Source organism: Halyomorpha halys, unplaced genomic scaffold (assembly GCF_000696795.3).
Source record: "Halyomorpha halys isolate HHAL.00 unplaced genomic scaffold, Hhal_1.1 Scaffold261.1, whole genome shotgun sequence".
NCBI lineage: Eukaryota > Metazoa > Arthropoda > Insecta > Hemiptera > Pentatomidae > Halyomorpha > Halyomorpha halys.
The window spans coordinates 440,338-454,257 of NW_027116513.1; the positions used below are offsets into that span (position 1 = coordinate 440,338).

At 27.5% G+C, this 13,920-nt stretch overlaps 1 protein-coding gene across 7 annotated transcripts in view; it reads right to left on the bottom strand.

The window, feature by feature from the left end:
• Positions 1-6,770: 6,770 nt before the first annotated feature.
• Positions 6,771-13,920, bottom strand: part of LOC106680424 (protein fem-1 homolog CG6966) — a 188,331-nt gene continuing 181,181 nt past the window's right edge. For 2 of the 7 annotated variants that reach the window (XM_014420137.3, XM_014420139.3), the window contains exons 11-12: positions 13,055-13,244; positions 6,771-7,206 (exon numbers count right to left, since the gene is read on the bottom strand). In XM_014420137.3, the coding sequence (XP_014275623.1) occupies positions 13,098-13,244 (147 nt within the window). In that variant the 3' untranslated portion in view covers positions 6,771-7,206; positions 13,055-13,097. Of the gene's footprint in view, positions 7,207-12,098; positions 13,245-13,920 lie in introns of those variants that run through there. The other 5 variants (XM_014420134.3, XM_014420138.3, XM_014420135.3 and 2 more) reach the window with 4 other exon arrangements.

Genomic DNA, 13,920 nt, shown 5'->3' on the forward strand with positions numbered 1-13,920 from the left:
CATATATTTTAATTAAGTTTGAAAATGGTAGTACTAATGTACAACAATACTTCTTTAATCAATAAACATTATAATTATATATGTAAATAATATAAATATAAGCTTGTTAAAAGGTTTAGATTGTATGTATCCAGAGCATTCGAAAATTTCCTGCATTTATTTTTCTTAAACACTACACAATATGGGTATGTCAGTTACATTTATATGGATTCGAAGTCATGTAGGAATTGCAGGGAATGAATTTGCCGATTATACTGCAAGAGAAGTACTCTCGCTTCCGGAACGGGGTAAAGCAATTTTAACTCCATGAGAAATGAGCAAACCCCTTGGAAAGGAAATCAAAGATAAATGACAATCTTTGTGGAACGAAAGCCCAAGGAGTGAACTAAAAGTTATTAAAAAGGACATCAAGCCCTGGAGTACCTCCAGCCGCAAATGCGTCGTACTGACCGGGCTGAGAATAGGTCACACAAGGCTCACACACTCTTATCTTATTTCAAAAGATACGCCTCCGAACTGCCAGTATTGTAACAACAACTTGACAATTAGCCATATTTCCCAAGAATGCCTATATTTCAAATCTCAATAACTTAGAATTAAACCCAGATATTTCCAAACCCTCGGAGACGATGATAAAACTATAGAATTAGTGTTTCAGTTTATAAAGTCATTTATATCAGTCTGCAAATTACCCTAATTAGTCAATTGTTCACATTAAATTAAAAATTAAAACTTTTTATCTTTCTCTATTATAATTTATCAAGAAAATTTATTAAACAATACTTTAATTCAGCGTACACGACCATTGTTAAAAAAAAAGTCAGTTGAATATTTTTAGAAATTCTTGTAGTTTGAATAAAAATAAATTTAAATTTTTGTAATAATATAAAATTCATGTTACATACCTTCAGTAGCATGTTCTCAAAACTAAAACAAACCCAAAATGTAATAATAAGAGATAAAAAATATAAAGATTGTTGTTTGATATATCTGTAATTAATATAAAGAAAGTACTTAATGGTAGTACCTAATACAATTTTAGGTGCAACTGTACAACCTATGGAAAAATATAGTTCAAAAAATACCTTCCAGTTGTAAGTTAGTTTAGTATTTTTCTGTAAAAAAGAACCAAAAGGTTTTCGATAATGAATTATAATGTCTGAAATGTCAAACGTTAATAAAGGAGAAAATAAATCTTTTATTTTTTTTTTTTAATTTTGTCTTAGACCTTTACTAGGTATAGTCGATCTGAGTCAAAATTGAAAAAATCTATTTTACTTGCCCTATGCATTTATCTTTATCTTTTATAATACTGCCTAGTGGGCTATTCAGTATGCTGTGTATCAGCAATTAGAGTAATAGAACTAAATTAACTGGCTTTTTCATTTAACTTTTTAGGTTCTATAATCTATTTCCATATAAATACATAAACTAGTAAAGTAATAATTGCATTCATTTTATCGAATGTATAATATGATGTAAAATAATCAAATAGATGTAATCGAATCCAATAACCTTACCTGTTGCGTTATGGGTTAAAGACTATTTAATCGTACATTGATGTAATGAGTTTAACCAAAGTAGTTGGAGTTATTTTCAAGAAAGTGAAAAATCCATAATATAAAATGGCACTTATAGTAATTTGATTTCAGCAAGTTGCTGTAACATAGCAGACATGTACCTATCTTGAATACCTAATGTCAAACAACTTTTCGTTTATAAGCTTGACTTTTCACACAGACACACACCATTGTACAAAACCTAGTGTTTGTTAATTGGTACATGTTGATATTTATAAACTAAGGGAACCATATAACATGTTTTTACTTAGAAAACTGAAGTTATACATTTTTCTTAATCACAATACCTACCCATACTATATATTTCATGTATATATGACAGAAAGAAAAAAGTAATCCTCAACTTTATTTATATAATCCTATATCTATGTGTTTGGGGCATCTATCCTTAGAAAATGTGTTTTACGACATTTTAGTAAATGTATTATTATTGATGTATATCTCACACCCACAGAAAGGAGGAATCCGTAAAAAGTTTTAATAATTTAAGTCGAACAATAATACACTTTTAATGACAATATTTTAGCAAATTTCTTTTCTTATTTATTATTTTATTCATAGATTAGTTATATTCCCCCTGGTAAAATTGCTAATCTTTATTTATTTCTTCATTTTAACAAATTCTTATAGTGTTAATGTCCTCATAAAATATCTCAAAATCTTAACTCATTTAATTTTTCATAACATAACTAATTTATTACTTAGTACTTAAATCAGGATTAAGTTCTTATGTTATTTGAGGTTTGTAACAGACCTCTTATAGCAATACAACACACACACACAAAATGGTGAAATTATTTATCTTAGTTAAACTCACACAATAACATATTTTAAATAACAATATATTATTGTTAATTTCCTATTTCACAGTTTATAAAGTTAATAAAAACATAAAGGAGTGTGAAAATACTCATTAATAGTACATAATAACTAATTACGAACTCGCTTGAATAAATATGATTGAAAATTTTACATCATTTCAATTTTGATCAATAAAACATAAAATAATGACAATTTTGGATGTTCAAATAGTAGTTCGACTAACTGCCTGAAGGTAGCAGCACAAATCAAGAAAGGCAGGAAATAGTAGTTTTCATAACCGCCGCAAGATAGCAGTACTAAGCAACCAGCCTTTTCCGAATTCGAAATCCAGCACGAAAATTTTGTTTTGTATTAGGATATTAGGAAGACGAAGGAGCTCAATTGATCAGACTCACACTATCGATCCCGACGGAATTGTTGTTGAGCTCCAGTAACTTCCTAATATCCTAATACAAACTAAAATTTTCATGCTGGATCTTAACTTCAGAAATGATTGGTTGGATAGTGCTGTTACCTTGCGGCGAATATTAGAACTACTATTTTTTTCCTTTCTTGATTTGTGCTGCTACCTTTAGGAAGTTAGTTCAACTATTATTTGAACATTCCAAAATGTCAATTTATCGTATTTTTTTTTGTCTTTTATCGATCTGATGTATAATTCTTCAATCATATTTATTTAAGCGAGTTCTTAATTATTTATTCTATGTGATGAATGAGTAATTGTACATTCCTTTATGTTTTATTTATTTAATAAACTCTGAAATAGTAAATTAACACTAAAATATTCATAAATGAATGGAATATGGTTCGGGTGCGGTAAAAAAAAAAACTCAAATAGTAAAAAATTATACTATTTTATTGAGCCAACGTTTCGCCCCACATTGCAGTGCTTCATCAGGAATCTTCCAGTAAAATATTCATAGTATGTTTTATTGTTGATAAAGATCTGTTCGAAACTTCAAATAATATAATAATTTAATCCTGATTTAAGTACTAAGTTATAAATTAGTTTTGTTTTGAAAAATTATCCATTTACAAAGATTAGATTAGATTACAGGTTTATTCAGGGCGATCAACATCTTAGTTATTATGCCCTTTTTACTTTCCATTTACATTTATTACATTAAGGGAGTTAAGATTTTAAGATATTTTATGGGAACATTGTATAAGGCCTTGTAATAAATGAAGAAATAAAAATAAACAGGATTAATTTTGCTAGTGAAAATATGATTTAACTTAAATAAGAGAATGGGGAAGAAATTTGATAATAAAATATTGACAATTAAAATATATTATTATTTGATGCAGATTATGACAAAATAAATCCTTCTTCCTATGAGCATGTCCTAACATCATCACAAAGGATAAATAACAATAACATGATTTAATTCTGAATGATGAGAAGATAGTTAATCGTGGATAATATATATGAAGTTACGATAATATATTTGTTTATGTGTTGGGAGTTAGTGAAGAACTCATGGAAGTAAAAAACATTATTATTAGTGCCAACATTCCAACCAGAATTTCTAGTCATCATCAGGAATAGGAACATAAAAAACAAGATAACAACCAATGGATAAAAGGATTTATGGAAGGATTAGGAAATAAATAACATTATTAAATAGCGTTAACATTCATGAATAGTACAAGTGTTATAAGAAGAAGTTATAATGGCTGATACTCATACTTCCTTTATCTAGTCATGAGCACATGTGCTATTCATGTCTGCTAACACTATATGAGAATCTATAATGTTATTTATTTTCTTATTGTCTAATCATTTTATATATCCTTTTATTCATTGGTTGTTAGCTTTTTTTTTTTTTGTTCTTAGCCCTGATGAAGGCTAGAAATTCTGACAGGCTAGAAAGGCCGAAACATTGGCACTAATAAATAGGTTTTTTACTTATTTATGTCTTTCACTGACTGGATCCCCAACCATCTTCTCAAATAATTAAATTCTGATTTGAATGGTGCTGACCTCTTGCTGTATTTATTGGAACTATTATTTTCCTGCCTTTCTTGATTTGTGCTGATATCTTTAGTTAGTTAATTTTACTATTATTTTAGTATTCTAAATTTTCACTACATCTTATTTTATTGATCAGAGTTAAAACGGTGTATTTTTTCAATCATATTTTTTTATATATTTTCTTAATTACTTATTAATTAGTATTTATAATTAATCGAGCATTCCTGTATTTATGTTCTTATTAGCTTAATAACCACAAATTGATATTTGGGATTTAAAATGCAGGACTCTGTACATAATGATATTTAAGTATTGCAATCTTTAAAATCTGATATATCAATCTCGATACACCAATATACAACAGTCCGAGGTTCGAAAACTATCACCTTTTTGAATAAATTTTATTAAAGTTCTTGTAAGAATTTAAGAATCCAAATCAAAATGTATCTAACTTTCACTTCTCAATGAAATTCCCTTTCTTTTGATACCTGTTTTGTAAAAATCTATTTATCACTCCTGAGAGCTTGAAAAGGGAGGAGTCTATAGTAGACATCATATGGCAGATATTTGTAATCAAATAGTTTATTCAATATAATGATATTTTTATTGCTGACAGTAGATCCAATGTGCGAAGACCATCTGGGTGCAGTCGGTGAAGCAAAAATAAACATAACAAAATTTAACTTATTGGTGTTCCTAATGTTAATAATTTTCAAACTCAAGTATTTCAAGACTACTTAAGTGAAATAGTGAAGTGGAAATTTATTTAATTGTGAAAATAGTGAAGGCAACAAACTCAGTCACTTATTCATAAAATTCAGTAATATTTTGTAATTATACATTATTTATTATTGCTAACAATGAAAACTGATTATTTTTTAAATAAATAAAATTAAAGATACTTTAGAGGAAGATTTATTGAAAATTCGTTATTTAAGCCCTATCAGACTATTTTTTACAATCGCAATACTTTCCCTTACTGTATATTCCATATATAGGTACAAGGGTGTACCCAGGATTAGAACTAGGAGAGGGCAAGCCATAGTCAATCATGTTTTGACATTTCTGCACGGAAAAGGCGAATGAAACTAAAATTATATATAACTATAGCAGTTTATTAGTTATTATAATTATTATTTCCTTGAAAAAAATAATTAATTTTTATTAAATTAATAAAGAGGGAGGGGAACTGCTAATCCCTCCTGCCCCCCGCTGAGTACCCTTAGGAGTGTAATGGTTTTTTTTTTAATATTAAGTAAGTACTAAGTATTTTCCTTAAGAACTATAAGGATTCAGAAGTTTTGTTTACTTAATAAAAAGTTCTTTAATATAATCAATAATAATAATAATTAACTTAAATCATTTAGGACTTTTTATTTTACAATCGAACATTTGATGAAGAATGAGGATTGTTCACTGATTGTCGAATATCTGTAGTTTTCTATTTATAAAAGTTTAAAATTTTTTTAACAGTAACTAGTGTAATCAAGAGCATATCCAGAATCAAAACTGAAAAAAATTATATGTGAATTATAGCAGTGCTTTATGAGTTATTAAAATTAGTATTAGCTTGAAAAAAAAATTTTAATAAATTAATAATATGTTTTCACTTCTAGTGAGGGGAAGCTGCCCCCTTCTGCTCTCCTCTGGGTACGCCCATGTATAAGAAAGTGGTAGTAGTAAAATTAGTTGAACTCAGTCCTTTCAATAGAATGTAGCTACTATTCCACAATACTGTACGGAATTTAGGATCTGGTAGCTTTACAAGTGAAGGGGCAATAGTTGTTCAAACCAGAAAACTAAAAAACAAAAAATATATTTGTTTATCAGTATGGAAAAAAGTGAGTATGCAACTTTAGAGCAGAAGACGAAATCTAGATAGGCATTGGATAAAGAACTTAAAAAATAAATACTATATACTGGTCACTATAGCTTAAATCTTTTCAAATTCAATCTAGCGAAATCCTGATTCGGCAGCTTAGAAAATGTGATTTCTAATTATTAGCATACATGTTTGTCTTTAATTTATTTCATTATAGAATCATTTATTTAAACCTGATGTACAAGCTGTGCATAAATGTCTCAAGTTAGAAATAAAGATATGAGTTGATATCAAAAAATGAAACAACACCACCTCAAATTATTTTATTTTTGTGAGGTAATTATGTTGCCAACAAAATTATGACACCGTATAACTGCCATTCACATTACTAAGAGGGACAAGAAAAGGTTTAAAAAAAGGTTAATTTTTTCCTTCTACATATACTAGGGCATGGAAAAATTCCAAATCCAAAAAAGCCTTGATGAGCACTTTTCATTTTTGCTTTTGTCATTAAATTATTTTATTGTATTTTTTTACCTTTACATATAAAACCTACACCACCAACAATGACAATTTAAAAAATCTACTACCTAGGCCTAAAAAAATTTTAATTATATTATTTTGATTATAAATTTTGGTTAGGAAGTTCAGCATTGTTTAAACTGATACAATTTTTTTTTTACTTTTAATTTACCAGGTTAACATATTAGCTTTAATTACTCAGCGCTAACTTCCCATTTTGTTCCTTCACTTTTCTTATGGTCCAAAAGTAACATTTCAAAACATAGTTCAAATTCATTTTCGTATTTTGCCATTCAGTTTATTCATCTTTGGCCAACAGACTTTTCAGAAGCTGGTGTCTGACACTACAATTTTACACTGCCTTTCAATTCTATATGCTTCCACTTCGAGTAGCCAATGGATTTGATTTTCCTTTGTATTCATTTGTTGCTAATCCATAATAATCGACCATAAGTTTTCAACTTTCATCATTTCTTCAACCTTAACTAAGAAAAGTATTTATTAGTGTAAATGCCCACATGAAAAACATAATTTCTAAATCTAAAAATGCTATAGAATTATTTATAAAGGGAAATTAATAATCTCTAAGTATGAAATTCTTGTCCAACAGATATTAAAATTAAAAATCACAAGAATTGGGCTTAATATATATCATGAATTATGATTAGTGTACTAATATTTTATGCTGCTTCACCCCTAGCATGACAATTGGTTCAGACAGATATTTATTCATATAAAATTTTCATGTTTAAAATAACTAATTTTTTGATTTTTTAAGGTTGTATAATTGCTTTCCATATAAATAAACAAGTGAAGTTTTAAATTCATTATGGTTAGTGAATAAATCATATAAAAAGTGCATTGTCACATTATGGGTTAAGAGAAATCTGAGTTATAGGCCCACTAAAACTTATAAATAAGGGGCTTTAAAAAAAAAAAATACAATAAATCTACTTTTAGGGAGCTATTATAAAAAAATGTTTTGGGGCATCTCATGTAGATAAGCCAACTTTAAAAATGTTGATTTGAAATAACTATTTGACTGGGGAAAACCTAATTTTTAAAATAAATTGAATAATATTTGGATGTAGAATTTTAATTGGTCAAGAAAAAGAGCCTTTATTTATGAGAATTAGATATTGTGTTTTTTGAACTTCTGATAGAATATTTCTAAAATTAGAAAAATAATTCAAGAAATGAATAGATGAAGGTGTTATTATAATACATTCAAGCAATAATATATCTACATAAAAATATTTCAAGAATATTTTAAATACTCTTTTATATATAGCAGCTAGTTTAATTTTGATGAACCTTGAATTATGGTAGTTTTCAGAAGTTAAAAATTGAATTTTTCAGTCTAAAATAGGAATAAATGAATATTATATTAATTTTTTCTTAGATATATATATATCTATATATAATTTAACAACATCCACTCATGACTCATAAAATCTAATGTGGATAGATTGTCTAGTACAGAAAAAAATACTAGGTCAAAAATATATGAGGAAATGGTTGGGGGGGGGGGAGAGGTTATAAGTTTTTACTTATTTGTGTTCTTTACTGACTGCTTCCCCAACCACCTTCTCATTCACATCATCCACGGTCAACTATCAACTTTTCATTATAGCTCAAAAATAGTTACCATGTGTTAGAATGAATTAAATATTTCTTTAATCTATGAGGAAATACAAATTAATTAAGAAAATACGGTTAAAGTAGTGATAGCTTTTTTTAAATTATAATTTTTATATTCAAGTGATAATATGGCATTAAAAGTGTTCTTTCAAAGATAAATAAAATAAGCTACTTTTACTGCCTGTGCTATTTATTAATATGTAAAATATATATTGATAGACTGCCTGGAATAGGAAAATACTATTTCAAAAATAGTTTCCAAGGATTAGAAAGAATTCAATACTTCCTGGATCCAACAAAACTATGAGGAGATACATATTAATTAAGAAAATACAATTCAAATAGTGATAATGATGAGAAAATAGTTGACTGTAGATAATGAGAGTAAATAACAATAAGTTTATAGAACTTAATTATTAGTGCCAAAGTTTCGGCCAGAGTTTCTTGCCTTATTCAGGGCTGAGAACAAAGAGCAAGATAGCAACCAATAAATAAAAAGAGAAAATATAAACAGAATGATACAAGTAAATAATTATACAGAATGAAAATTAATAAAAATAAAGTGATAATAAAGGAAGAAGTGGATAATAAAACGTTTTATTTTCCATTTCTTTCATCATTATGAGAAACTCTGGCAGGATTAAATAAGTTCTCTCAACTTAATTGTGTTATTTACTCACCGCACCTCCCCTCACACTCCTCACAAATAGTGAATAGTTTTGTTTAAATTGTTATTTTTATAATCAAAAGATATATATAATATAAATAGTATATTATATTTATTACTACTATTATAAATAGTATAATATATTAAGTAAGATATATATATATATATATATATATAACAGACAGATAGATATATAAAACAGAATTAATTAAGCTGGGCCTGGCATTTATGCTGAAAATTTTATTTTTGTTATCAGGAAAGCATCATGCTACAAGAGCTCAACTTTAAGGTCAAAAGAATTAGGAGACTGGGAAGTTGAGCTCCTGTGGCATGATGCTGTCCTAATACCAAAAATAAAATTTTCAGCATAAATGACGGCCAAGACTGCTTCAAGTAAGTGTCGCTCGCTATCTTTCGGCATTTTGATGAACTATATTAGTTCCAGATTTCCCTAATTAGTACGTTTTTCCAATAACATTTAATTCTGTATTAGAAGATATTTTGGCTCAAAACTTAGCCAACAAGAGGCATTTCTTTCACTTATTGAGGTTAAAACGTAATTTTATTGATTTTTTTAATATTAAAACTGGTGAAAATTCATTTAGTTTAGTGCTAATAAATCATTTGGCCATTTCCACAAAAGTTTAACTACTTTCTAGCTTCCTATTTCACATACAATTTAACTTGTACTGATACTAGTATTTTTTTTTTTAATAAAAAATAAATAAGTAACAATTTATTTATAATTTTCAAATCATTATTTTATTTTTAAAAACAATATACTATTATTGTGTGCACTAATATTCATTCATTCTATCTTACATTATATTATCAAAGAGGGCAAATGTTTTAAATTGAAATCAAATGTAGCAGTATTAATTCTTGTTCAGATTAAGTTAATAAATAAAAGAATATCATTCTCACATAAAACAAATAAAATCTTATTTTTTCAAATAGAACTACTGAACAGTATTTAATAAAAATTCATGAGGCGATTCATAATAAAAAACTGTGTCTACTGTCAGTGGAAGATATTTAGAAAGAAGAAATCAAGAATCACCAGTCATCCAAGATTGCATAATTAAAGGAAGAAAGTGACTCTTAGTTTGGATCATCGGTGGATTGGACGTATCCTGGAAGCTAGAATAGGATCAAGCCTTTGTCTTCTATCAGTGTTAGAATCTTTAGAATGACGACATCGAGAACAATCATTCATCAAAGAAGATTATATAATTGGTTAATGTTGCTCAAAATAGAATTTAAGTATATTTGTAAAAGTAGCCATAAATCTAAATCAATGTCATTGTCATTGATCAATGTCTAAATCAAAAATAAAAATTTTCATATCTAGCTAATCTTTAATCTTTGCATTTTAAGAACCTTACCATCTTCAAAGCTATATTTTGTCTTTGAGAAAATAAAAATTATTAAATTCCCTTATATTTATTTTAATAAAATTTAAAATTTTAAATATTACAATATATATATACAGGTTGTCTAGTAAGTCTTTAGTATTACTCAAGGATGTTAAAGTAGACCTCAAAAGTCTATATAGACTAGTGGTTATCAATCTATGGAAGTTAGTGAGGTAACCCCTCAAAAGCCTTAAAGATGCTTAAATAGGAAATGAAAACATCACTTGTATTATAGAGATGTGTGCATTTTAGCAAGGGGCAGAAAAAAATTAATTTTTGGGCAAACTATCCACATATTTTAAAAAAAAAAAAAAAGATACTGGAAATAAAAAAACTTATGAAGGAGGTGTAGATAGTTGACCGTAGAATAATGATTGGAGAAGTTTGTCGGGGGGTGCGGTCAGCAAAGAACAACCTGTATTTGTATGTTACTCTAAATGTTGTTATCTCTTTTGTTCTATAGCCCTGATGAAGACCTGAAATTCAGGTCGAAACGTCGGCATAAAATAAATAAATATGTTTTTTTTTATGTATGTTGTTCTTTGCTGACCGCACCCCCTGACAAACTTCTCCAATCATTAAAAACTTATTAAGGATTGAAAATTGTTTTTAAAAAACATTCTAAAAAGATTTGCCATACATAAGTTAAATTAAGTTTTCATAATATAAGGCATTCGGTCATAAAACATGGGAACTAAATTTTTTTATCAATTGGAGTTTGTGGTATCACTGATTTTTTAAAGGCTGATTTCATAAATTCTTTAAAGAATCTTTAAGAAATATGTTTCCTTAAAAGAATTATGTTGATGTTATGGTAAGTAGTTCCTCTAAGAACATAAAAAATTGTAATTGACAAACATGTTAAACATTGTAACATCGTAAAAGTTTTTATTTTTTCAGTAACCACGCTTTAATACCCAGTACCTCATATAGAAATAATTATTTTAACTAAATAAGAAACATTAATTAAACAACATTAGTCATCAAATATGAATGTAGGTTTAAAAATTTAATTTATTTGGTAAATTTTTACTTGTACTATCGGCCCACTAATGTGGCCATAGCAGCCCTCAAACTATTGAAAACCACTGATTTAGACAATTTTCTGATTTCTAACAGAAAAGGAGAAAATTGATATTTTGTGTTTTTTAAATTTAGGCATATTTTGTTTTGAACTGGATGCAATAACAAAAAACTGAATAAAAATAAAAAAAAGGTTATTATAAACTGCAGATTGTAGATTTTGTCCTGGCTCATGCGTTTGAAGAGGCCTGACAAACTGCTAAATAAAGAAGAGTTCAGTTTTTGGTAAAATCCTCAATTATTCATGATTTGTTTTATCAGCCATATTGGACCATTAGATTTTACACTTTTAGAAAAACTTCCTTGTTTAAAAAGCTCTAAGTCCATATAACTTAAGTTGAGGATAGTTAAAGAATAAACTGAGAACTGCATCCAGTTTTGTAAAAAAGATGATGTGATCTGGAATTCTGTCTCTTCAATTTAAAAATGACCTAACATTAGGAGGTTAATCAATAATAAAATAAACGAACATTCCTGATTCTTGAATAATTATAACTTTTACAGATCTTTTAATTTTTTTTTTGTTTTCACATAAGGATCAGAAAGAGGTAAATTATTTATACAAATGACATAATGTTTAAATTTTATTTATTTTTTCACTCATATTTTTCAACAATGAAATATCACAAGAAAGAGTTTTCTAACAAGAATTAAGCCAAACATTAAAAAAAAATTATTATATGTATATATAAATCAATATTCGACACCATTGGCTGGAAAAATCTGAGCTAATATATTCACCATAGACAACTCTGTTAGGACAGCACAAGTTACTGCCAATGAGTAATAGTAACAACAAAATTCAATGTCTTCCAAGAAACATGTGAAATAAATAGGAATACAATAAAATAACTGATGATGATAACAATATCATCTCGTAACAAGCAGAGTATCATAAGAAACAAAATGACAGGATTAAGTTTAGAACTTTCCAAATCATTTTTGAAATAACAGGAATTTTTTTAATGGATTATATTTGTAGCAAATATATCCAATATACCTTTAAATAGGATGTAGTTAGATAAGTCTATTTCAGTAAAATTTGTTTTCTGGCGCTTACAATATTCTGCCTGTTATCTGATGAAATAATCTTTAAAAAAATAGAAATGGATTTTTTAAGGTTTCAATGACTCATATGGCTACTAAACAAATTCAATTCCGAGTTTATACTACATAATTTTCAAATTAAGCATAATTAAAAAATTTTCTATTTTATCCAACAGCCGAAAATCTGATAAAAGTATATACAAAAAAAAAAAGAAAATGAGATATGAAGACAGTGGGTTAAAAAAAAAAAATCAAATAAATAAGACCTTTTGTTTTAGTGTAAGTCAACCTCTCTTCAAATTTACAGCTAATTTACATAAAAATGATTTTTTTCCTTTTTTTTTATAATAAAATATACATACTCTAAACAATGTACTAAATGATTAAATATCTAATTCATAATAATGTATCTGATATCGTTAAAACGTTAACTTTTAAACCAGAATCATTCTTGAAATGAAAATATAAAACAATAAATACACAGGCGACGAAGATTCGAAGATAGATGAGAGAGCGCTGCGGGCTAGTGTTGTAACACGAACGGTTCGAGGTGCCTCGGTATCTGACCAGCAAATGGTATGCCTGCTTTACGGATTGTCCTAGCTGCGAGGCAAGCCAATGTTGTATAGCGCATCGGTTGGCATATCTTGCTGACGTCCTGCTCACTTTGCTGAAATTATAAGAAATAAATATATTTCATGACATAATCAACACATATTTATGCAAGTTAGACATTTAATAATAACTAAGTTCCTAATAGTAAATGGCAATTTCCTTAAGTATATAATGTTTTTGAGAAAAAAATTACTGGATGTTCACTGCTTAGTACTTTCTCAAGCTAAAAACAGAATTTATTTTCTATAAATCTGACATAGTTATGGAACAATATGGATCGAAATAACCTAAAAAAGAATTAATCTCAGAAACCTTAAAAAAGTCTCCTTAAAAAAAAAAAAAAAAACCCTTTTCCAATGTTTAATACATTTATGAAATAACATTTTGAGTTATATTTCTGTAATCTTACAATAAAAAAAAATTTTTAATAGAAAACAAATTCAGAGAACTAATAATACAATTTTGAAAATAGATAGTAAAAGATAAATGGTAAAACCAATTCAAGATTAAGCTTATAATACAAAATATGTATAAAACAAACCAGAAACTAAAAATTTAACTTCTCATCCTTAATCTATGCTAGTGTTTTCAGTCAATATTGACTCATCTACATCAATAGTAAAAAGTCGGTGCGACCTTTCCACATATTTTAAACATATCTATACATATTTTCAATGAGACATGATATGAAAAGGGTTGAAATTATTCAGGGAACCCAACCCAACCTGGTT